Source organism: Indicator indicator, chromosome 2 (assembly GCF_027791375.1).
Source record: "Indicator indicator isolate 239-I01 chromosome 2, UM_Iind_1.1, whole genome shotgun sequence".
Taxonomy (NCBI): domain Eukaryota; kingdom Metazoa; phylum Chordata; class Aves; order Piciformes; family Indicatoridae; genus Indicator; species Indicator indicator.
Window position 1 is genome coordinate 50,896,339 of NC_072011.1, and position 26,110 is coordinate 50,922,448.

Sequence of the window (26,110 nt, forward strand, 5' to 3'; positions counted from 1 at the left end):
ACATGTCAATCTACTTCAGCCTTTTTTCCTCCACCTGATTTTGATCATCTCTATTCCACTTAGCCGTTTCTCAGTTTATAAGCAAATGGCACATGTACCAGGGCAAGCCTCATTCTGCTTTTTTGCTCACACGGTATACTGCTTCTTAGGGAGCAGCTGGTCCCTAAGTAAAAGGAGCCAGGACTTCAGCACAAGGCTGGCAGATGCAATGGTCTCACCGGCAAGGGCTTGGTCCCTCCCCACCAGCGCTATCTTGAAGCTGGCCGAGTCCAGGCAGACAAACCTCCAGTCCCTTCCAGGAGGGAGTGATGCTCTTAGCTCACTTCTAATGTTCTCTCAGATATTCCATCAAAAATCATCAGCCTTGTCACCTGCTGATAATCTCATGTTTTAGAGACCCTGTCTTGTCATGAGGTCCAGTACTCAGAACCTCTTGCCTGTCATGTCAGTCCTCTCTTAGATTGTGACGAGATACTTTTCTGTTTTCTGAAAAGATGATTAAATCTTAACTCAAATTTAAATGTTGGAGTTTTGTAGTTATATCTTACATAGATATTTTGAACTTGAGTAGTATTTATTAATGATCAATTTTGGTACAAGACCGTAAAAAATAATGTTTCTTTCTGTTTCTTCTAGTGTCTCCTGAAGCAATTGGATTCCTGTCTGCTGTTGGTGTGTTCATTATTTTAATGTTGCTACTTTTCCTATATATTAATAAGAAGATGTGTTTTGAAAATGTTAGTGGTTTCCCAGATCTCGATTCAGGATACACTACAAGAAAGAATTCACAAGATAAACTTTGTAAGTATCTGAAATACAGTGTACTAAACTTAATTATAAGATCACACATTTTTACTATAATCATTTGACTCAAGTGATGAAAGCATACAGCTTTTCTTGTGACTGTGCAGTATGTGGAAAGGAAGAAACCTTTGTATTCACATGCCACAGAAATTCAGCATCTGTATAACCAGAGTTGACATTTACTTATGGGAAGATATTTTTCTTGCATTATGAACATATTTTAAATGTTCATTAATTAAGCATAATTAAATCTTCTCAAGTAAATTTGTGGATAGGATTATTAGGTTTTTGCTTGGCCACTTAAAGTCAGCCTTTTGGAGAAGGTCTTGCCTGGAAAATAATGCTTTTCTTCCTAAAAAAAGGGAAACCAAAGACATCTTATCTCTGACTATCCAAGGTCTTTCAGGATAATGGGAAATAAAAAAATTAGACCTTGAAGAAGATGCTGGGAGTTGGTAAAATAACCACTTTCTGCTTTTGGATGGTGGAAATTGAATGGGCTTATTAGTTAGCTGACTTAAGAGGAAGAAACAAGCACCAGAGAACAGAATGGGATATTTGAGGTGTTTTTTTCTCTTCTGCCTCTTTAAAAGGTGCAGATAAATACTTATTTTCATTTTCCTTGGAGGCAGAAAAAAGTTTTCCCCTCTGGAAATGAAGTCTCTCATCATAACTTTCTTTTTGCTATAAAACAAGTCCCCATGATCCAAAATATCTTACTTTATGTAAAACACAACAAACATTTTGGGTGAAGAGGGCTCCATGGTGTGTGTTTTTGTGCAGCTCTTACATTAAAATCTTGTTATGGTCTGGCACTGATGGAAGGACATAATTTAAATGTCTCACAACTTCTTCTTTACAGGTTGGAATAAAAAAATCAAACAGTTGTCTTAGTTTTGAAAGTAATGAATTTTATTATGGCTAGTTGATGGTGCAGTTAATAAAAGACTGTGGTTTTGCAGGTTGATTGTGACTTCATTTCAAGATACTTACTTAGCTGCTTTCTTATTATTTTCAATGCATATTGAATGGAAAGAGCAGAGCTGCAACTTCCCTTGGTAAATACGTTGAATTTGAGATAGGAAAAGCGAATAGCTTTGAAATTGAACTTGGAGAGATGGAGGTGATCTGCTTGTGAAACAGAGCATCTTTTGGAATGAAAAGTTGTTGCTGAATAGATTGGACAAATGGCATTTTTCAGAAGCCTCCAGCAAAATCTGAGCCTTCCCTCTGTGTCTTCTCTGGTTGACACACTTAGCAATGCAGTGGATGATCTGACCAGTGTTGTTGGAGAGGTCAGCTACAGTGTAGCTGATTCAGTAACAGAACAAGTAACAAGTATGATAAATGGCCTTCGTGCAGAAGCTGAAAGCTCCAAAATAGAGAATGATAAACCTGTTGAAGGAAGAGGAGAACATACACTAACTCACTGTCAGGAAATTAATATGAAAGCAAACAGAGGTATTGCCGAACATAAAGAGACTCATTCTGATTCACTAGATTTTATTAAAAAAAATACAAGTGAAAGTGGAGTATCTGACCATGTCATGGACAAAAAACAGTGCCAGTTAAAAGGCACAGATAGTGATAATTATTTCAATAATACAGAAATACCTCAGGATTTGAAGACTATGGGAGGACCTTTAAAAAGGGAAGCAGTAGGAGGAAATGATGAGTGTTCTGTAAATTATAAGTTCTTGAAGGATAATAACCTGAAAAGTGATAAATTTGCAATGCAGCAATCTATTGAGGAACAAGATAATTGTGTGCATGTAGTATCAGATAATTCTAAGATTCACTTGCATAGAAAAATCAAACCACGGTCATCTGGAGATGATTTTAAGGATTCTGAAGAAGTGCACGGTATGGATGTTCCCCAGGTTTTGGAAACAAAACTTGTTGAAGTACAGAAGCAAAAATTAGCAGACTCCCGCTTGAAGAAGATGCACAATGACCGTCCCAATTGCATTAATGAAAAAAAAGAAAATAAATCTGAAGCCTTTTTAGACACAAAAGGAAAATCCATATCAAAGGATGAAGACAATGTATTAACTAAAATTGCAAAAGCGGGTAAAAAGAAAAACAGACAGAAATCAGAAAGAGAGCTATGTCATAAGAAGACAGCGGGAAAAGGTGAGGAGTCCATCAGCAAACTGCATTCTTCGATCTTTCCTGAAACTTTTGATGCTTACTACCTTTTTTCACCTAATCTACACATTTATTAGTAGTGTTTCCTATGGATAAAAGTAGGTCTGTGTTGTCAGTGCTTCATTCTTTAATTACATTGGTATTTCTTGGAAGTTAATTCCTTCTTAACGTATTACTTAAAAGAACTGTTTCATAAATGCCTTGTCTATTCTTTCTTTCTTTTCTTTTTCTAAATACAGGGTTTTTTTATCTTCTTTGCACTGCCTTGTGTGGTTTCTGTTGAAAATTGTGAATGAGTTAATACTGGAAATGAACTCTTTATTCTGTGAAAGCAGTTTTTATTTTGTATATTCTAAAAGCATTGCATAAAATGTGTTACCACTATAAAGAAAAAAAATAACTTCTGTTACATTTACATTATAGTAGATCTTCAGAGTGTATTTACTGGGATATGTAAGAATAATTTCAAGACATAAAACTCAATGAGAAGTGGCAGTGAAGTGATTTTAAGCATAGAAAGAAGTAAATGAGGCTTGTCTTGAAGTTGCAGCCTTGCAAAGAAAACCTGGGTACTGTTGATATGGATGCTGCATGTGCCATCTTCAACATCCGTTCTTAAACAATATGACAGTAGAATTGCAGTTGTTTGTGAGGAAGAAGAAAACCTTGCATTTTTACCCAACTCTTTTGAAAACTTTGTAGTGAATTTTTAGAAGGCAACACAGGCTTTTCTGGAGATGCTGTTTCTGTAGAGAAATTAATTATATCATAATATTTTTTTTTTCTTTCTTTCCCCAGTGTGTGTATTTTCCATTATCTGAAAATTTCAGTTACTCATGTTGTTGGGTTTTTGCTGTTTTGTTTCTTTTAAAATTTGATTGAGGAGGTGGTTTCTGTATTTGGACGATAAACAATGATTTCGTTATTTCTTCACGTTACAATATTTGTGAAGTATATTCTCCATCAAAAAAGTATTGTAGGACACATAATAAGCAAATTATTAGCTTTTAATAGGTTAGTAACTATATATGACCTATTATAATATTTGTGAATACATTTCTTCTACTGATACGTGATGCATCTAATACTGGTGTCTGGCACTATGTCTTGGTATGCGCTGCTTTAATTATAGGTGTGAAAATCTGTGTAAGTGTTCTAGATAGGAGGTTTCAACCTGATGATAGCCATAAGTGATAGGAAATTTTACTCTGTGTAACCAGGAAAGGAGGCTTCTTTTTCTGGGCAGTTTCTTGCAGTGAAGCTGTTATCCAGAGTAAGGTATGATATTTTAAATAAATGACCACTGAAATTGAGCTTGCTTTATAGCCATCCATACAATGGGAAGAGACATGTCTGTTAGACTTGAATTTCAATTGATAGCCTAGAGCTGAAAGATCCAGTTGCTCATTAGCAGTCTTTTAAGACACCATAAATACTAAATTATGTACACATTGCATGTAGAACTGATAGCACCGTCTGCAGTTAAGGTCTCCTCATAGTCTTCCCTTTCAAGACCTTATTTTCAGTTTTCTAAAACTGTATGCCAATTTTAAAATACTTAGGATGAAATTTGGCATACTTTCTCTCGGAGATCTTTTGGGATTTTTTGGGGGTTTTTTGTTGGTTTGTTTTTTTTTTTTTTAAAGCTATGTTTTAAAATTTTTAGCTGTTTCCAGGAATACAGAATGGGAAAAACTTGATAGTTATCTGTGCAAAAAATAAGTATATTTCACATCTGCTTCACTAAGGTGCTTTGTCATCTTTGTGTATTAGAATATGCACTTGAAATGTGGGAGAGCACTTTTCCCATATCAGAGATGCCCATGTTCCTCTGTGAAAAAACATCTAAGTTGGACCAACTTGTAAATCTTTGGAAACTTTGCCTTTTGAAAAGTCATAGTAAACACTTCTCATAATTTGCTTGTTATATTCACTGATCATCCCATTTGCACTCATGCTTCGTTGTAGGGGTTGAAGAGGAGTTGTTATTCTGCATTTGACACCTGCAGTTTCTGAAGGACACTGGAAGTTTGAACATAAATAGGACAGTTAGCATGACTTATGTGACAACAAACTTGATGAACAGATGTGACAAGATGGAAGTGGTAAAGTGAGATTTGAAGTAGGATGAGTGACATCTATGGAGAGAACTGATAACATGAAAGTGGAGAGACTAAGAGTGAAAGAGTAAGCTTACATGAGTAGTTGGTTAGGTGCAAGTAAAGAGAAATTGTGATTGAGTAGACAAAGAGACCGAAGAGGAAATCCTCATAAGAGATCAGAAATGGGTGCTTGGAGCAGGAACCTGGAGTATGGGGCCAGGAGACAGCAACAAGATTCAAGTTGTATAAATGTTACTTTGCAAAAGATTTCTTACCTAAACTTGCAGCACAGGCTTTTCTGTATGAGTGCCAAGGAGAAACAGACATCTATGGGAAGTGATTTTACTCATCTACTCTAGAGGCTTACTGAAAACTGGGAATGATGGACCTCTGTAGCAGGAAGACCCCTAGATGGCTGACATAAATTGAGTTACTTTAATTATAAATTACTGTATTTTGAGAAAGATTAATCCCTCCTTTAGTCATAATATCCAGGCAAAGAGGAGTGAGACTAATGGGGGTGGAAACACAGAACTAAAGCTAAAGACAGGGATGGGAGAAGGACATGAAAGCAGGGAGGGGTGAAACAGTTGAGTGCGGCTGAGTAACATGTTAGACAATACTCCCTTGTGGAATTCAGGAGTGAAAAACAGCATTATGGGTATCTCAGAGCTCTGTTGGTAAGGGAAATCCATTGGCAAATCACAGAACTTGCTCACAGAGTAGGGGTAATACTGACCTTTATTGAGTTTACATGAACTCTTTTAATGCCTGTTGAAGTTTGAGATCTACAGAACCCCTCTGCACGGCATGTTAAATTTGGACAGAATCCATATGAGCTTTGGAAAAGGGAGAGGAAGCTTTCCTTTTACAGAAACAAATATGCTGAATCTTTGATTTGTGGGAGGAAGTCATACGTGAGATGTAGTTGGAAAATGTTTGTCACAGGAGTGGGCATTACAGAAAAGCTAGTATAAGAGAATTAGCTAGATAGACTCTTCTGTGGAATTTTTGCTGCTGCCAGATACGTGCAGTGAGAATCTGCATTCAATTGTTGAGTAAGGGGCTGTTTATTTTAATTTAAATGAAATTGTGCATGCAAACATCTTTCACCAGCACTTTCGCGTTTGTTATTCTAAGTTGAATCACTACTGACATCCGTATCCTAAGACTTTTTTTTTTGTAGGCTTCTCTTTGTAAATCGCTTTCGTTTCTGTGTTATACTGCATGCTCACAGCAATAATCAGCTGAGAATAGAAGATCAGGAGCTGCCTTTTTGATATGTTAGGTATCCAGATGTAAGATTCCAGCAGTGTTGGATTTACCTACCTTATTTTAAGCATTTGCTTACTTAATGAAAGGTTTTAAGAAATTCAGTGTTTGCTGCCCTGCATAAATTGATCCATTTTCTGTTGGATAAGTTTTGGAATGTTTTTCTAGAAAATTAAAACAGTTCTCACCAATTACAAAATCACATCATACTTATAATTACAACAACATAATATTTTAAAAATACTACAGAAATTTTAATTTTAATAACTTGAATATATTCAATGATAACCTCTTATGGTTATTTTCTTGTATTCTGTTTTGAGCTGTAGTCGATTTGCTTTATTTTATTCAAACAGACAACTCTTATATGAGTAAAGACCAGCATGGTTCATCATCTGAGAGTGAAGATGAAGCACTGGGTAAATATCATGAGGCCTTGTCTAGAACGCAGAGTTCCAGGCTGCCAGTGGTGGATGGCAGACAGCAAAAAAACTATATATGGGAAACCAGACAAAAATATAGTCCCCTGTCTGCAGAATATGATGGATACAGTAGTGAAGCCTCAATAGATGAAGGTAAGAGTGATTTAAAAGCATTACTTTTATTCCAAATTTCAGAATTATGTTCTGGATAAAGCAAGTCCTTGACAAGGACAGCTTGACTTGCAAATAGTCAGTGTCTGCAAGAAATATCCAGCTCTCTTTCATATTTGTGCATGCTTAAAAAAAAGGCACAGACTTGTGCACATTCTTTTGGAAATACTCCAAATAATATAACTTGTTATATTAACTATCACACAGTTTTATCATCAATCATTTTAATTTTGGGGTGATTTAAACTGTTTTGATTTAGGAAGGGAACATGGCAACTCCTGATGAATTCTGTGGTATTATAAATACAAAGAATACCTGTTATTCCTCTATTGATAAGGTGTCATAACAGCAAAAGAAAGCAAATTGATTATTGGTTATGGTGCATAGTCATTACAGTGTACTATATCTTTTCTTCTCTAGAAATCACAGAAAGAAATTATTACAAAGATAAGATTAAGGCAAGTTTTTCACGACATTAAAAGTTGGATGTAAACAATGGATATTTTGTGGTATATATTTCTTGATTTTTAACTTAGGGTGGTGACCTCACATAGAGGCTGAGAATTCTCTTGTCAGTATTTTGTTAGCATGCTTTTTGTGCTTGAAAATAGCCGTATGTGGAGACTGTATCTGTAGCCGTTTTCTAGCATGAAATGTGATCTTTTCTTCAAGTTATGTAAAAGTAAGATTCTAATGTAAGTGCTGTGTTATAGTAAGTTATTTGCTGCTTTCCCTTTATACAAGGCTTTTCTAGTGATTGGTATTTTCTAATAAAAAATTGATACATGTAAATTAAAATACATCTGTACTTGAATAAATTCAAATTTTCTACTGTGTGGTATAATTCAGTTATACAAGTCTGTTTGACATTAAATTTGAAAGTAGTGCATGCTTATTCATGATTCCAAATTAAGACACAAAGGACATGAAAGGCATGAAGTGAGTTGCAGAGTAAGAGAATTCTATTCTGATCATCAGAAATTTCAATTCTTTACCTTGCTGTTAAATTGTAGGAAGGTTGGGAGTCCAAGTTTCAACAAATAGGGAGGAAAATGCAGAGGAGAAGGCCAACAAGGAAGAAGGATAATGAATGTATCATGTTTGGGGTTCATGTCTACTGAAACCTGTCAACTGTGTTGGGGGAGAAAATGTGAAAGATAAGATAGTAACTTTTTTGTATGGCTTATGTCACTGTTGGTAAAGAATGGTGATATATATTAAGAGGAGATGGAAAGATCAATCATATTTATTGGCAAATAATATCAAATGCAAATTATACTATATTCAGATACCTTGAATAATGTATTTGTCTCTTTTCAAACTGTTGAGGCCAGTTGTTGAAATATTCATAGAATAATTCTTGTGGAAGGAACATAGAATCATAGAATCAAGACAGCTGGAAGAGACCTCAAAGATCATCGAGTCCAACCTGTCACCCTAAACCTCTTTCCGTGTCACAATTATTCAGATTTTTTTTTTAATTCTACTTGATTGATCTTGTCAGTGAAAAGTTCTCAGTTTATCTGAGCTTTTTACTTTGACCCTATAAGATCTAAGCTCCAAAGTCATTGTCCTAGCCTGTATCCAGTTGTTTGGTTTTTTCATTTGTTTGGGTTTGGGGTTTTTATTAATAATTGTCTTCTGAATCATCCTGTCAGTTCATCAAAATTCATAGTCACTGCCTATTATCCTCTGGTCTGGAAATCTATATCATGGTTTGAATCTAAGGCAAAATAACCCTGTTGCCAAGTATTGCATCACAGAAGTTACAGTTGTTTCTACCTTCCTCCTTTCTCATTTTTTTCTGTTTAATATTAAAGATACCTGTCACCAGCTGCTATCCCTTCTCAACGCTCCTTCTGTTCATGAAGCTTGCGGGATGGAAGCTTGATTTGTATGTGCATACGCATACTCACTCTAGAATTGGTATACAAATTTGGTGAGGCCACACTGCAAGTGTTGTGTTCAGTTCTGGGCCCCTCGCTGGAAGAGGGACATTGAGGTTTGGGAGCGTGTTCAGAGAAGGGCAGCGAGGCTTGTGAAGGAGCACATGGCCTGTGAGGAGCATCTGAGGAAGCTGGGGTTGTTCAGGCTGGAGGAGGCTGAGGGGAGACCTCATCACTCTCTACAACTACCTGAAGGAAGGTTGGAACGAGGAGGGGGCCAGCATCTTCTTGGTGTCAAGCTAAAGGAAATGGTTTCCAGCTGTGCCAGGGGAGGTTCAGGCTGGATGCTAGGAAATAGTTTTTCACAGAGAGGACTATCAAACATTGGAATGGTCTGCCCAGGGCAGTGGTGGAGTCGCCATCCCTGGAGGTGTTTAAGCAGTGTGTGGACCTGGCGCTTAGGGACATGGTTTAGCGTTGAACCTTGAGTGCTAGATCTAAAGGTTGGACTGGATGATCTTTGAGGTCGTTTCCAACCAGATGTTTTCTGTGATTTTGTTAATTTATTGTAATGAAAAAACTTTCAAGGTTTGGAAAAAAACTCTTAAAGCAAGAAGTAGCAAAGCATTTTAACTTAGAAAATTTTAAGTTTTTAACCATATACCTCTACTTGCAAAAATGCTTTAATATTGTCAGTATATTGCTTTTGGTGCTGCTTGTGAGAGCATTCTCTCCTCATGTTTTACAAGGAGAGAAAAGTCAGCAGTGTTATTTATTTGGTAGCCTGCAATCATTCTATGGATTTCTGCAAAATGCTTGCAAATTAGTGATGATTTAGTCCCATTTTTGTAATCCAGTAATGTCAATAAAATTACTTCCAATGCTTTTAAAGGAGTTTTGATGGGGCTTTGAGTAACCTGATCTAGTGGAAGGTGTCCCTGCCTATGGGAGAGGGTACAACTAGATGATCTATAAGGTCCTTTTCAACTCAAACCATTCTATGACTATGTGATTCTGTATGATTCTGTGCTATGGCAACAGATGGACAGCTTCAGTGACCTGAAGGTGGCACAATAGAATAATTAATGTTAGTACTTCTTATGTTCTTCCTAAATTATTTCAAACATAAAAAAAAATTGTGCAATGGTAAAAATCTGTTATACGAGAGAAGACAAAGTATGCTGTGTTCTGTTATGATCATTACAGAAAGCAAACTGCCCAACCTAGAACTTTGATAAAAAGAGGAAGTGGAAACCTCATGAAGAAAACCTGCAGTGAAAAATAAATGAGACTGGCTATAACTACCTAACAGTTCATATGTTTTCAGATAAACAGTTCACTGAACAGGTGACGTTAAAAAGCTCTGATTCCAAGTGGAGAGCATCAACATTCTAGATGTTTCAGTGTAATTTTTAATAATTCAAAGCTTTGCTGTTGCTTAAACTTGCAAAATAAATCTCTAGAAGACTTCATGCTGTAGGAATCCTGATTTTTTTTTTCATTAAATACTTGATTTTTATAGCTGTTGAATTCTTTTTGTGAGAAGTGTAAAGCAAATGCTAGAACCATCTCTTGATTATTTGTATTGGACAGAGGAGGAAGCAGAGTGTTCCTATGTACTTTATTTAAATTGGGAAGCAATTGCCTTTATGTGCTTCTGTTGCTTTATATGTACTTTATCATTTCTATTTCTAAGACTGAAACATATCATCTGTTCTTCCAGCTTAAGGCACAAATCAGTCCATGTGTTGAACAGGGCTTAATAGAGTTTCAGTGAAGTGATGAAAGGACAAGAATTTGTTTTCATCTTATCTCAGTTTCTCCCCCCATTCATTACTAGTAAATAAGCCTCTGATGATAACAATAAAATTCCATCAGAGCTAGAATAATGTGAACAATGAAAATGATATTTCAGTTTTGGAAAGTTCTGTCATTTTCTCTTCAGCAGTTAGTCTCTGTCACATGTATCCTGCAACAGTGTACTGTGTGTTTTCAAAGGAGTCAATAAACACCTTTACTAATAGCTGTTTACTCTGCACTTCTGTTTAGATGTGTCTGTACTTAATTTTGCTTACACAAAATCTAATGAGACAGAATCTTTATATACGCTCTGTAAGCTTTGCATGCACTGCTAAAAACATGTAATATTAGTATATCTGCATTACTAAGACCATCAGAATGTCTAATCTTACTATTTTAAGATTAATTTGTCAATTACATAATTCGTTTATTACATCTATTTTCTGGCTACATGCCTCTAAAAATGTTTTATTTTGAAGCCTTGAAAATACACTTGGTATGTTTTCACATCATTCTGTTCTCCTCTAGATGGCCATATTAATCTTTCTTTTCAGCATATGTATGTAGGACTGGCATGGCATTTTGTGTAATGTTCTTCATAGTTACATGAAAAAAAGAAATTTAATTTGTGGATTTATTTGGTATAATTTAATGATGGAGTATTTTAGTAGCACGTTCGTTCATTCTGTTAAATTTAGGGGTTTAAATTTTGGTTCACAAATAGGTGCTTATGATCAGTGTCCGATCCACTTTATATATTATTATAGCATATTTGTGTAGCATATTTGATGCACTTAGATTATGATGAGTTATAATATGTATTTTAAATGAATATATATATTTAAATGAAAAAAAAAATTGCTTAGATGCAGCGTTTTTTGCAGACTCCAAGCTATTGTAGATATATAACTTTTGCATTGAGCTTGGATGGGCTTAATTCCAGAGTGTCTCTAAAGGAAAATCTAATTAGAAAATCAAAAGTAAAATGTTACAGAATATCAAAGTAAAGTGTACAGATGGCAAAGTGAAATGCACAAATGACCCAAAATTTGTTAATCACAGTAAAGAGAAACCTGTGTAACCACAGTAATTCTTGGTATCTCTGTGTGTGTACGGATTTAACCCAGTCTGTGTGCTTAGGCCCAGAGTTTTAGGGTCAGGTCAAAGTTTGAAATAATTTTTTGTGTTCTTTCTCATATTATCCAGTACAGCATGGATACTTCCTGAAGGGACCTTTTATCCTTTTCCCTGATAGATATCCTGATAATGTTTTTTCAATGTATATCCTCCTTCTTGTGTTATTTCAAGTGCTATTATTGTCCCCTTGAATATGGTGTATTGCCTGTATGTGCTCCAATTATGTGTAATATTTTGGAATGAGGGGATTAATATAGGCTGAAGTATTACACATGTGTTTGAGAAAATAGAGAACAAATGTAAAGAGAAAAAAACCTGAAACCAAATTTTAAAAAAAGGAATAAAGCCCCCATCATATTCTGCTAACATGGAGATGATGAAATAGTGATCTAAGTAAGGAAGTGTGCAAACTTTAAAATTAAATTGGCACTATCCTTTGGATTTTGGTAGTTGGAAATATTTTTTAGTATCTATATTGTTGTAATCTTAAATGGATCATGCTTTCCTATTAACTTCAGTTTAAAAAAAACAAAAACAAAAACAAAATAAACAAACAATATGGCCTCTTTTTCTCCAGCAGAGGGTACTTCCTGGACTTCAAAAACTCAAGTATTATACAGGCAACTTACTGTCTTTGTTATCTCTACAAGCTTCATAGGAAAGTGCAATATATTTTCATTAAGGAAGCACTTCCTTAAATTTCTGGAAATGGAAGTTTCTAAACTTAGAAATGTTAGGGTACATATATTGAAAATGCAATTTCGCAGGCAGATGTCAAAAGCTGTAGGTTCTTTGTTTTTGAAATCAAAATTCTCTAAATCACTTGAGATGCAAAAAGTAGAAGAGGAAAAGAAACCAGGCAGGTTTTCATATAGTTAATTTTTTATTTTCCTCAAGCATGTCTTGCCCAAATCATCCCTTTAGCAACTGTGCAAAATTTTATATTAACAAGCAAGCAAGGGGGACTGATTCCGATTCTCAGGCAGTAAGTGATGGAAAAAAATAGTAAGCTCACTTGCTTATGTAGCATACTTTATTTAAGTATAGCTTACCAGCCCAGTAGAACTACAGGTTCCATCTCTGCTCTATTTTAAAGTATTTTTCTAACTTCTCAGCTGATCAAGCCTCATAGCTGAAGACATGTTTGTTCAGAGGCTCTATTTCTGAGATTGGCCCAAATGCCTTACATTTCACAGGGTTTTCTGGAAACATATGGAAGCACTAAAAGACTGCAGTGAGAAAACATAAGTTCTTTTAAATGAGAATCTGCTGCTCTAGCAGGCATATGCTACTGGATTTTATCCATCTTTTCCATATTGTGAAGGTAGAGTATGATGTTATTTTTGTAGTTTATCTTCTCCACTGTTATTCTTCTCTAGGCTTTCAGCACTTCATGTTGATGTGTCTGTTGGACATATGTTTGCCTTGCTCCTCAGTGTCAATCTTTGCACGTGAAGGCGACTGTTCTTCTGGAATCTCCTGGATCCAATTCTTTATGCAGCTTTTTGCCTTGTCTTTCTCCCCTCTTAGCTTCCATGTCTTGCGAAAAGCCTCTTCAATTAACTACTTGAAGTATAAAGGGAGATTTTTCTTTCGGTATCTTCCCAACATGAACACCAAAAGCTCTTTCATAAGCGCTTCAAAACAGGTGCACATAAAGGTGAATCTCCCAAGTTGGTTACAGCAACCTGGGAGAATTTTCTTTGGCAAATACCTTCTGTAAAGCAGGATCCTACTTCTTCAGACTTGTCTGAAGGTGAAAGCCACTGGCCAGGTTGAAAGGGAAGAATGGACAACTCAGTGATTCCTGTGATAACTGTATGTTTTCCAGTTTACTTTCTATCTTTATTCCTTGCATATAAGCAGATATATTTTCAAGCCAAATGTGAATGAAGACTTTCTGGTTTAATGTTATAAAATAAGGACCTCAGAGTGGTTGAATTGTGTTCAGAAAAATAAGGTCACAAATTCTCTCAAAATTAGTCTATCTCTACATTTCAGATGCTACGAGTTAGAGGCAAAGAAGATGGCTTATATGAAATAAGAGCTATAAATTGGTATTCAGAGTGGAAAACTGAAAGTTTAACTGAATACTGGTTCATAACTTGAATAGTTAGTTCTCTTCTTTTCCCCCTAGGTGTATTTTAGAGGAATTGATTAGAAATACAGTGGGAAGAGTACTTATGAAGAAAGTGGCCACCCCTTTTCGTCTGGTGTCTTTATCACATTACCTGTTAAATTTCTCAAGTATAATGCCTGTTGGAAGAAAATACTCTTTTTGCTCTCCAGCTTTGGATAGACCTAAGGCTTCTAATAGTGCTTTCATCAAGATACTTTGAAAAAGTCTGCAATAATGACACTTTAGACAAGTCTTTAATCTTCACAGTAGTATTTCACTAGTGTTTCAGAGTGTATTTTGAAGGCTGAGTCATACTACAGCTATGAGATATTCCCAGTAGTCACACTGTGTATGTTAGCTGATAGTACTTGTGTACTATCAATTAGTATCATTCTTGATGCTCTTTTTAGAGGTTTTAGAGAGAACAAGGAGGTTTTAAATTAAAATATTTCTTTATTCGATCCAGCTTGCATAGGTTTGTTTTCTGTTATGTGGGCATCTACACTGGACACTATTTCAAGAGTAATTAAAAGTCTTCATGTAGTACAGGAGAAAGTACAATGCAATGCTACCAATACAAAGTTCTGATCCTCAATTATATGTATCTGCCTCAAATTTATTGGCAAATTGGAGTGAGTCTGCACTGGTTCTAAACCCTTAAAAATTGGAGAAAGATCATTCCTTGTGATTTTAAGCCTCTGGGAAGTGTGGCAGTTCAATCCATAGCTATGTCAAGGGAAAGTTTTAGGGCTAGTTTGTGTAGTGCATAAGATACTTTTGTAATTTGAGGATTTACAGAATAGTGTCCAGAGCAAACTTGATTTGAGTTTCCTTCTACTTAATTTCTCTGATGCTGTGGTTTAAGTTTTTTTAGAGTTTCAAAGTAGCTTCTCAGTGCATTTTGACAGTCTTCAATTGCTCTTCTATAATAGTGGAAGACAGACAGTTCTCTAAAGTATGTAAAATTATGATGCATATTTCCCCAAAATATAGTGAACTGAACATTGCAGAGACTAAGGTCATCTCAAGGTTAACTTTCACTCTTTTTTTTTCCCTCCTCAGTTCTACAGAATTCAGATCTTTTTTTGCTTCCCAAGAAAGTGTTATCCTTTGTCTTTTGAAGAGTTCCTGATAGCGAGGAACTTTTCGTACAAGTACTTCACATATAAGGCTGTAATCATGCGGTTATGGTTCTTTACAGCATAAATGGCAGACAAGCATAGTGTTCATGAACTCTGGAGACCTAGAGTGGACAGGATTCATAGACAGGGGTAGAAAGTATGTAAGTAATTCAATATTGTTCTTGTAATTTTCTTGAATGTTACGGAGGTGGCAATATGTAAACATGGGATTTAAATGCAAAGGAGATTTGTGTCCAAGTTTAAACGGTTTGGAAGAGAATGGGTTTACATTGAGAACTTTTGACTTTGACATCATCTGTCTAGCCTCTAAAGTTGTGCACAACCTTGTCAACCAAAGGAAGCCCATGAAAGTGCTTTGTAGAATGAATTTGAATAAATCTTAAATCGTGGATTACCCTGTGATTAGCAGCAGAGGTGCTGGGAAAAGATGTTAAAGCATGCATGTCATCTACTCCTTAGAGAAGTACTAGCAACAAGATTCAGAGTCAGTGATGGTAAGATTTTCAACAGAAAAATTCCTTTTCCAGCTAGACCATCTCTTAAAGAGGAGGAACAATTGTTCTCCAACGGAAAAGGGCTTTTTTTGTTGTTGTTGTCGATATGCGCAAATGAGCAAAACCATCACACAAATTAGGTTCCTCTTGCCAGCGTTTTGAAGCCTTTGAAGACATACCCTTTGTGTTGATGTAAAGGCGTTGAATAAAGTCTCCCTCAGCAATGTGATGTCGGCGAACTGATGTAAATCATTCATTAAGATTTACAAGAAAGTTCCCATTTCATCGTAAACATACTGTGTTACTAAATGTGTCATCTGTTGGAACCTGGAATTTATGAAAGGATCAACATCTGTCATTGACTGGGAAAAGTTTGCATGTATATTTGTGGCAAAAATAGTTCCTGGTGGCATTGTATTTGATACAGATGTTCGACGTTAGTAAAATGTGGAACTGATTTGTGGTATAAACACAAGAGGTAGCAGAAAAGATCACTTCCATGATAAACCTAGCACTTTTGTTGCTTCTGAGTTCACAATGAAAACTGGGTATTTCTTGTACTGATATGATCTAAAAGCTATTGGGTATGGGCACTCTTTTTTCTTTATATTGTGGTAATGTCTAGAAATGTAGGGGCAGGGTTTCTTTGACCTTTATGCAGGTATACTACGACACTTCTTATTCTGAAAGACTCCCACAGAATAGGAAAAAGTATGATTTTCATTAATCTTAACCCTGATTACAGAGCTCCCCTGACTCTGTCATGGAATGAGTAATTAAGAAAGAGGATTGAATAGTAGACTAGGTATCTCTATGTAGACATTTATCAGGTGCAATGGAAAAAGAAATTCAGCCCTGCATACACTTATTACTCTACTTACCTACTGATAATGGTTATACTGCTTGGTCAGCAGAATGGATCAGTAAGTCACATAAGGATGAGAATTAAAAACTTCACTACAACTTCACATAAGAATATTACAAAAAAACAGTTTTCTGTTCTTCCTCCATAGCACCTGTAGATAAGTCAGTCATTCTTCTTAAAGGTTAGAATAAAAAACCCAATAAACTCTAGTCTGGGACTGGGTTTTGCCTCCCAGTTGTTTTTTTTTTCCCTAGTTTAAAAAATTATTACTGGTAGCACTTTTATTTATAATCTGATCATATTATGTTTTACTCATTTCATTGGTAGAAGGACAGTGGGTTATTTTTGTAACTGAACTCTTTGTGTGTTACCTGGTCAGTGTAGATTATTTTCCTTACGCATATGTATCAATTTCATATGCTATAACTATATAATAAGTATTCTCTTGGAATTATTTCATTATTATTTTGGGTTTGTACCAGGAGAACAGTGTTGCCATTTTTATTTAATAACTTATTTTATTGTTAGAAATACTGTTTTCATAGCTACTTTAACTATGTATATGATTTATTTGGACTGTATCATATCTGAGTAAACAATACGAAATTGTGTCTGTAGATTCTGTGGAGGAAAAAAACAATTTTTTTCTTGTTAAAATAAGCTCTTTCAGGCTATTTATAACACTATTGTGTTATAAAGTTATCCTAACTTTTAAGATGTACTGTAATACTTTCCTTGTGGGAAAGGGAAAGCATGACATGTTATGTTACACAACTTGAAGTCTTTTTTATTTGTGTTGTGTTGGCTTGATTGGAGATGGGGTAGGGAGTTTTGGGGATGTTTTTGTTTGCAATTACCTTTCCTCCACAAGATGAACATAGATCCTTAGCTAGTGTAATTGCCATACTTCTGGTCACTTCAGTGGGTGAGGGTGATCTGCTGTTATGGAATCGGGGTATCATGAAAGCACATAGGAAAACTCAAAGGGAAAATTATTTTATTATGAAAGTTCTGATTCTGGTCCTTAGAGAGAAGCTAACAGACATGCTTAACTGAGTCTAAGATTTTCTGTGTGGAGTTACCTATGCTCACTTCAATTAAAGCATGATCTTTAAATTTGTAAATAGGATATCCTGATACATTCACCTCCACACTTAGTATTCTTATATATACATACATATTCTTAAATGTACATATTTGTACATTTTACCTAAAAAAAAAAAACCAAAAAATTACCCAGCCCTTTATTTGAAATCTTTGTGCTCAATCTTGTTGAGCTATTCCAAATTTTGTTCTTAAAAATATTTTGTAAGAGTTTTTCAGTTAACACAATTTTCTGTTTCTTTTAATTTTTAAAAAAGATTTATGACATTCCTTTGCAAATATATCAATTTGTCAGATAAAGGTTTAAAATTAGATACATTTTATTCATGTTAAAGTCACACCCAGCTTATTTAAAGGCAGCTTTGACTTAGAGTTGCAAGCCTGAGGATATTGATTTGAATTATGCATGACTGTCTGGTATGCAGTTCCATTAGCCTGCTGGATGGATAATGTAAACATGTTCAGAATTTTAAGTATCCTATATGAGCAGCAGGTTAAAAATAGAGCTGATAAGAGCATGTGTATCTGAAAAATCCAAATCTTGGAGAATGAAACTACAAAAGGTTCATCTCTTCAAGAGACTGACTTCAGGTGTGATTTTCTTTCCTTTGAAAATGCTCAGCCCAAACAAATATTGCTTATGTATATGACTTGAACAGGTGACATAATTGCTGCTGTTTACTGCAGAGTTGACATCTGTAGCAGAAGACACACTCATAACTGAAAGGTCAGGGCCAACTCTGCATCATTTGGCAAAAAAAAAAAGGGGGGGTAGCACCTGTTCTTGTTTAAATTGATCAAGGTTAACTCTTAGATTAATTTCTTAATATCTTCAAGGAATCTTGTTTAGAATGCTACTTGATTTTGCTTGAACTTCCTGTGGCTTCCAGTGTCTCATAGTTCCTGGTTTTGTCATATCAGATCTATTGTTTGGTTATTCCTGCATTTTAGCAGCCTATAGCTTGGTAGCATGTGTAATGAGTTACAAAACTTTTGTTTGTAAATCCTCAGCACTAAAAACACCATGTTAGTAAGATTTAAAAGAGAATATATTTTCAAAAATTTTTCCAAATTGCTGTGAATTTTAATAGAGAAAAACAACTCTAAAATGAAAAGTCCAATGCCATCTATGTTAAATTTAAGTAAGACTCATTGTACTTAGAACTTTCTGCTGCCTATGTAGCATTTGTGGCAATTTGAATAAACATCAGAAAAATCTGTTGCACTTATTTCCAAGATCTGATACAAACCAGAAAAACAGTTTGGTTTTTTGCATTAATTTGTACCTAACTTCTCAAAATTATTTTGCTTGCAATGGCTCAGGCTTGGCTGCGTAAGTCTTGTGCATAATGCCAGAATTGAACAATGGGAGAGAATAATGATGTAATTTGTCTGGACTTTACAATATTGTTTGTTTACATATTAGTATAGAAATAACAACATCAAAATTTGCAAGTAAAGGTATGACTTAGATGCTCCTCTTGAAGATTAAGTTGATTTTACTGCTCTGATATATTTCTTTTATTTTCCTGTCAAATCTTTGACCATTAATTGTATGTCTGTGCAATATTTAACTAGTAGTAGATGTGGTAAAATTTGCAAGGTGTTTTGAGTTGATGGTCATTTTCCCTTGTAAATAAGGAATTAATCTTTTCAAAAACTAGCATCTAATGTTCTCTAGAGAAAATCATCATCCTGTTTGATAATGGCTGTCATCTTTGACTGTTTTCAGAGCAAAATTCTTTTCACTGGTAGTGATAGCCACTGCTCTGAATCATCTGCTGGTGCCATTTGGTTCCTGTTTGTAAAAAGGGGTTTTAAAAAGGAAAAACTTTGGAATTAAAACCAGTAGTCGTCATCAGTGCTAAAAGGCAATCTGTGGGCCTCAGCGGTGTAGGGTACAACAGTAGCAACTGAGATTCTCTGAAGGAAGTACTTTAGAACCCTTATTAGGAAGGATAACAATGGTAGTTAATTCTTTAAAAATATTGGTTTGTACTTTAATTTTACTCAAAGAGGAATAGGTAATCTTTTTTATGGTTTTGGGTACAGTGCATGTAATCCAGGAGAATATTATACAGAGAAGAAGTGCTAGCATGTGTAAAGGCAGGAGCACAGAGCTCCTGTTCCAGATGCTTGGTTTTTTGAGGAGGTTTTCTTGTGAGTGGTTACAAAATTAAACTACAGAACTAGTAATGTTTTGATAATACAGATGATTTACTATAAATACCACATGTAGCACTCAAATTTTAGTTCCCTTTCATTGGTTTCTAGCTTTCAGTTACTTTTAAAAGAAATTTTCAGGAAAAAGAAAAAGCAGTTGAATGTTTGCATTTAAACTGAGACAGAGTATGGGTACATTCACAAGGTAAATTAAATGCATTTTATCGAATTCCTGCAAATGTAACTTTAACCTACAGTGACACTGTTAGAAAAATGAAAATAGTCGATATGATTTTAGTACATATGTACTTGTGTAAAACCTCCCAGAATTAAACAATTATTTCATAGTGTTAATACAAGCAAGGGTAAGAGTCTGGGGTTTATGCTTATTATCTCTGCTTCAGATACGTTCCAAAAATAACAGTATTTTAAAGCAAGGCTGAGCTTCTGGATGTGGATGAGTTGTGTACATTTTTGGCGTGTGCTTTGCTGGAATACTTAGAGCAGTTTAGGTAATAGGAAAAGGGGCAAGAGCAGCATTTGTTACCCATTCTTCTCTGGCTCTCTAGCTCTTTGTTGCCTTCGTGGCATTCATTTGCGTAGCTGATATCTTCTCAGTGATTCAAAGATTGAAAGTTGGGTGATGGTTATGAATGTGAGTCTATACTGAGTTCATATTACAGTAATTGGGATTGTTCCCCTTTACCTCTCGTATGTTAATTCCAATTATGCTAGTTGGTTTTTGAATCCTGTGTAAATTTTGCTTTCTGAATGGGAGAGAGTCTTTTGTTTTTAAGAAGAGGTCAGAATACAGAAACATAATGGGAAAATCAGTTTACTAACTGCCCTCTTCTTCACTGATTAGTACAAATTATTCTCAGCTTGTTGGAATGCAATTTGCATTTGAAAGTGCCCATAATAAATTGGTATAAAGAGGCCTAACAATTTCTGTGTAAGGGAGTTTTATTTACTCAAGTTTATGCATAATCTGAGTTGCATACAGTGTTTCAGCAACTCCTTCTTGAAATGCTTGCTGAAATTTGTTGTCTTATATATCTCTAGTGGATATATTGATTTAGAAACACTTAAATTCTGTCAACTCAAAATAGCAAAATCAAAATGAATATGTATCATTTTGTTTTCGTTTTAACAGTTTCAGGGTTCATCAGATTCGATTGTTTCCTGTCTGCACCTTTTTTCATTTTGTTTTTCTAGAGAAAAAGTACTAGATTTCAGATAGAAAAGAACCTCTTTATTTCATTACAAATTTTAGTATATGGCATACCACAATTTTTTATTTATTTGGGGGGGGAGAGGGGCAGGGGGCAAGTAGGGGCAAGAGCACTTCCAAGGGGTTAGATATTCCACCTGTATAGATGGTTCAGATTCCTACTGTGTCAGTTTTCTGGTGTTTGATAAGGCACATAAGGCAGTTGTGGGAGAAAGCAGCATATCACTTGTATCCATGGTAACTCGAAAGATACTTTGGAACTCAAAAGGATAGAATAAGCCAGAGTAATAGGTCTCATTATAAGGGCAAAATACATAAAAGGTTCAGGCATATGCTTTTAATTAGTTGCCAAAAATAGCTAGAATAGAATAGACGATGCAATGAACAATAATTCTTAGTGTTAGAAATGAGCAACATTTGAAATCTAAAGATGTGCTCAACCAAAAGGCTTTTATCTTACCATCTTCTGGGTATTCGGTCCATGAATACTAATGGATTTTCTATGGTTTCTTAATCATGCTTAGGACATGAGAGTACACACTGATAAAAGCTACTGCAAGTCTCATATGGCTACAAGTTTCAGAAGTTCCATAGTGATGTTAATTCTCAGGGCTGTGATGCAGCTTCTTATGAATAGCATGTACAAAGAACTCTCCTACATTTTGCAAGTGTATTGCTGGAAAAATAAATGTAAAGACTGCTTCTATGTAGGGATAATAAAAAAAGATTGAAAATGCAGATTAGTTTGAGATTGAAAATAGAGTGGTTTTCAGAATAATTCACTTTAATTTTAAAATAGAAAGGTAAGCAATGGGGGAAAGTGTGAGAATGTAATATGAAACGAGTCGATGGACTAGAATCTTGGAAGATGAAAATAGAACCATGTATGAGGTTCAAGATATAGGATATTTGAATAACCATTTAAATAGAAATATTTTAATACGGTGAATAATTTTAAAGTTTTCTATTTGAGCAGCAGTGTTTGTAAGGAACCATCTTGTGTTGCAGTGCAATTCTCCCTGTTATTTCCTCTGTTGCTATAGAAACTAATTCTAGTGCAGCTGTGATCGCTTATCAGAATTCTAATGTTTCAATACCCATTTCTTATTTTGAGTTATTTAAATAACCTTGTCTTACTTTGAAGCAAACTGCACGTTTCATCACTGCTGAACTGTTGACTGGTCAAAATGTTAATGCCAAGTGATAGCAAAGGCTGGTTAATTTTTGTTGTTGTTGTGTTTTGGTGTGGGTTTTTTTTTCCCTGCCATCTAAGCTGTCATATTTAAAGTTTGAGTAGCAATCAAATTAAGGCTTTTTCACCTGATAAATTATAAAGGTCCATATTTGCTGTCTAGCATCAGCATTTTGTAGTGGATATTACTCCCCCAGTGTAATATTAATTAGATTTAATATTTCATAAGCCTTAAGTTGTTCCTGTTACAGAGATATGGCCATGGACTTTATATATGTGTGTTTACATATATGTCTGTCTGTCTATGTGTAAACTATTGTCAGGATGATTTTGAACTTTAAACTCCATGTGTTAGCATGTTCATGTTATCAAAGTAAAAGTTTCAGTGAAGCTACATTATCTAAAACCAGTTTGCTATAAGGTATACTGCAGCAGAATGTCACCAGTTAACAAAGTATTCTGGATATCTGTTGCTCCTTGTGTTATGTCTTTGGGATTGGGTTTTTTTGGTGGTTGCTTTTTGGGGTTTTGGCTGGCTTTTTGTTTGGTTGCTTTTGGTTTGCTTTGTAAGATTTGGGGGGGGTTGGTTGGTTTTTTTTGTTCTTGGTGGTTGTTTTGTGTTTGTTTTCTTGCTTACTATTTTAGTTTCATTTTAATAATGAAAGTACTGTGCAGAGGCACTATACTTGCCTGTGAATTGTTAACTGCATTGTAGGTATTTGAGATCTCTCTATTTGGGATGATCCTCATCCTTGATTATTAACAGTATTGAATTGAGTTTTTTACTGTATGTTACAGAATCAATGAGATCAATCTACTGATTGAATGACAGATAACTTCAAAATTAGACCAAGTGGCTCAGGGCCATAGCCTAAGAGAGCTTTGAAAACCTTCAGGGTTGTTGATTGATTACATAGCCTCTTCCAGTTTACAGCCACACTAGTTTCAAAGTTTTTCCCTTATTTTAGTCAGGATTTCCTTTGTGGCAATGTACACATACACAATTTATATATCAGTTTTATATATTGTTTAATAAAGTGTTTTATTAATAAAGTAGTTTAAACTCATAATGCTGAGATTTGAAAAAAAATAACATTCTGGTTATGAACCATGCTCATCATCATTCTGCTGAGTATGTTTTCAATTGTAATGTTAGTATCTAAAAATTTTGCTGACACCAAATTATGAGAAAGAGTGGGATGGTAACAGGTCTGAAGACGTACGTTGTAGACTTTCTGATGTTGTAACAAAGTTACAAAAATGTTCCAGTAGTACTTCTCAAGATAATCACTGACTTTCTAATGAGTGTATGCTAATTTCACATAGAGTGAAATAAATAATTTTCAATTTTGAAATTTTCATACAAACATTTTGCAGCTGTAGCTGTCAGACTTTAATTACTAATTAACTGCTGTACACCACCTTTAAGTCTCTTATTCAACAAGCAGTATCAAACAGTAATTTCTTATGGTAGCAAAAATTTATGTATCTAATTTGAAAGTTCCATGAGAAACAAATTTTGATGGATATGCATGTTTTTATTGGTCACAACAGCTCGCCATTTCAGTATTGTAAGTATAACACCTAATGTGTTTGTGACAGCGTAATTTTCCAGTTAATGTTTTGGAAAGTTAAATGGGTTGAGAACAATACACTGCACTCTGATCCTTCATTGTTCAGTGCTATTGTTTCTTTGGGTGGATGACATGGAAGACTGGTTCCTCTCTTACTGCTTGTTGAAGGCTGAAGCTTCATTCTGAAGACCACGTGGGCCCTCTGTATGCAATATGCAGCTTGACCACTGTTCTCTCATCCTTATAACTTCTTGCATAGCTCTTACAACTGGTACAATGGCTGAATGAAAATTTCTTCACAAGCCAGACTAATATTCATCTAGTCCTGTCAAAATGCAGAAAATTATCTGTTTTGTGAATTATATGACAATTGTGGAAACAGCAACAACTCCATCATATATTACATAGAAGCCTAGTAAAGCAGTTCGTCGGTGACAGTGGGAGGTCTCGGAAGTACAAGAAATTTAGTTTTGAATAATTGTGTTTCTTTATGCCTGGAGAAACTTGTCTGTTTTGCCTTTCTGTTTCTGGACACTTGGCTGTAAAAGTCTTAACATGATTCTTAAGCAAACTTTCTATAGGCACTAAAAGCTTTGAGAGGAATTTTTGAGCATATATATAGACAATTTTCTTCTGTTGTCGACTTGTTAGGTACTCCTGGAAACTTAGATTGTCCTTGTTTTTTCTGGGTTCTAGCTGCTTTTTGTTTGGTAAAGTCATGAGAGCTGTTTCAAAAGCAAATAAACCTGTGTATTTTCTGATATACTGCAAGAAACACAGTCCATTTTACTAAAGCAAGTGACTGAGCCAGTATGTCAAGGAAAGAAGTGGGGAAAGTGCGTGAATAAAGACATCAAGGTACTTCGGAATCTCAAAATCTGAATAAAAAATTACCACCATCTCCCCATTCAAAAGGAAAATAATAATAAATCTAAAATCTAAATATAATAATAAATGCTTATTCTAAGAAATGTCTTTACTCTCATGGAATGTAACTAGCCGTGTCCTCTAGGCTGCGCAGATTTTCACCTACAAATATGGATATTCCCACCCATCAGACATTACTTATTTCTCTTTTATCTCTTTGTTCTGTTGACATTACTTTTTTCTCAGATCTGAGCCACTTTTTTTGTGTCATGTGTTGTTTTATTTTCCCCATTCCTTCACCTTTCTTCCTCTGTCATTGTTGCTTTGTTATTGTAGCTGTTCGTAATTTTCATTCCTGTTTGCATCTTGTCTGTTCTTTATTTCTCTGCTCTTTTTCTCATTTTCTATAAAGATCTGCTGCACTTCTCTCCCTTTATTTCTTTCCTTTATTCGTTTACCTATCACTTTTTTGGAATCATTGCACCTGCTTTTTCCTTCTTCCTTCACACACACCCCCTCTCCCCCCTTATTCCTTTTACTTTTTGCCCCACCCTAATATTGTATTTTTTGTTTTCTTGTCCTTCCTTTCCACTACAGATCTGATGATAATGGAAAGTTCTGTGGGGGTATATCTCTTAAGAAGCTAGTGGCTTGGGGGTTTCCATGTTGGTGGTAGTGCACAATTTGGGTGAATTTTAGATTAATAATAATTTACAAGGCTTGAAGGAAAAATAAAATAAACCCAGAAGAGAAAGCTAGCGTACTAGTCTTAAAAGACCTGGTTTTAGTTCAGCACTTCATTGGAAGCTTTCTGTGATTATGAGCACTTCTGAGCTATATTCACAGCAATCTTTATTACTTGTTATTTAAACCTGTACTTTAGTTCTCCTTTTGTGAAATGCCAAACATGTTAACTTCTACTGTTACAGTAGTACCATTACCACATATTATATATTTCACATATATTTCAAGTTAGGAGATGCTCAGGTTGAGATCATGTAAATATCTTAGGTAGATGGGCAGAAAATTTCAACTCGTGCCCTACTGCAACGGTCATGCAGAATCATCAAACACAGCACTATTCTGTGTTACTGACTTGCTCCAAGAAAATATTCTTCCCATACAAAATTGCTGTTAAAACAAGGCAAAACAATCAAAGCGAGTTTGTGTTCCTATTCTGGAAACAGTTCTTGATGGAAAATATCTTTCCTGGTTCATTTTTACTAGTTAGAATAGTAAGAAATAGAGAGCTGAAATACAGGAAGTTTATGCAATTTTGGGGAGGGGGGGAAAAATTACAAAATGCAGCTACCAAGGTGAAGCTGGTTTTGAGAAACCATGAATTCAGTGCATTTTAAGTAGCAGAAAGAGTTCTCACTGAAGGAATTAGTTGTTATGTCATTTAAAATAGAATTATGGGAAAAGGGAATGATGGCATTCTGATAGTTAAGGAACACACTTAAATGTAGTATATAGTGCTCAATGGATCTTTTTTATCTCATCAAATTAATAATTATTGAGATCTTGGAGGGGATTTCTGTATCACTTAGAAAACTTTATTTGGTTGGGGGTTTTTTTTGTTGTTTGGTTGGGATTTTTTTGTTTGTGGGTTGTTTT

General features: G+C 35.1%; 1 protein-coding gene across 2 annotated transcripts in view; it reads left to right on the plus strand.

The window, feature by feature from the left end:
• The first annotated feature begins 641 nt into the window (after nt 1-641).
• The window catches only part of SYT14 (synaptotagmin 14), a 55,199-nt gene continuing 29,730 nt past the window's right edge, over nt 642-26,110 (plus strand). For both annotated transcript variants that reach the window (XM_054395953.1, XM_054395961.1), the window contains exons 1-2: nt 642-801; nt 6,683-6,901. In XM_054395953.1, the coding sequence (XP_054251928.1) occupies nt 690-801; nt 6,683-6,901 (331 nt within the window). In that variant the 5' untranslated portion in view covers nt 642-689. The remainder of the gene's footprint in view (nt 802-6,682; nt 6,902-26,110) is intronic.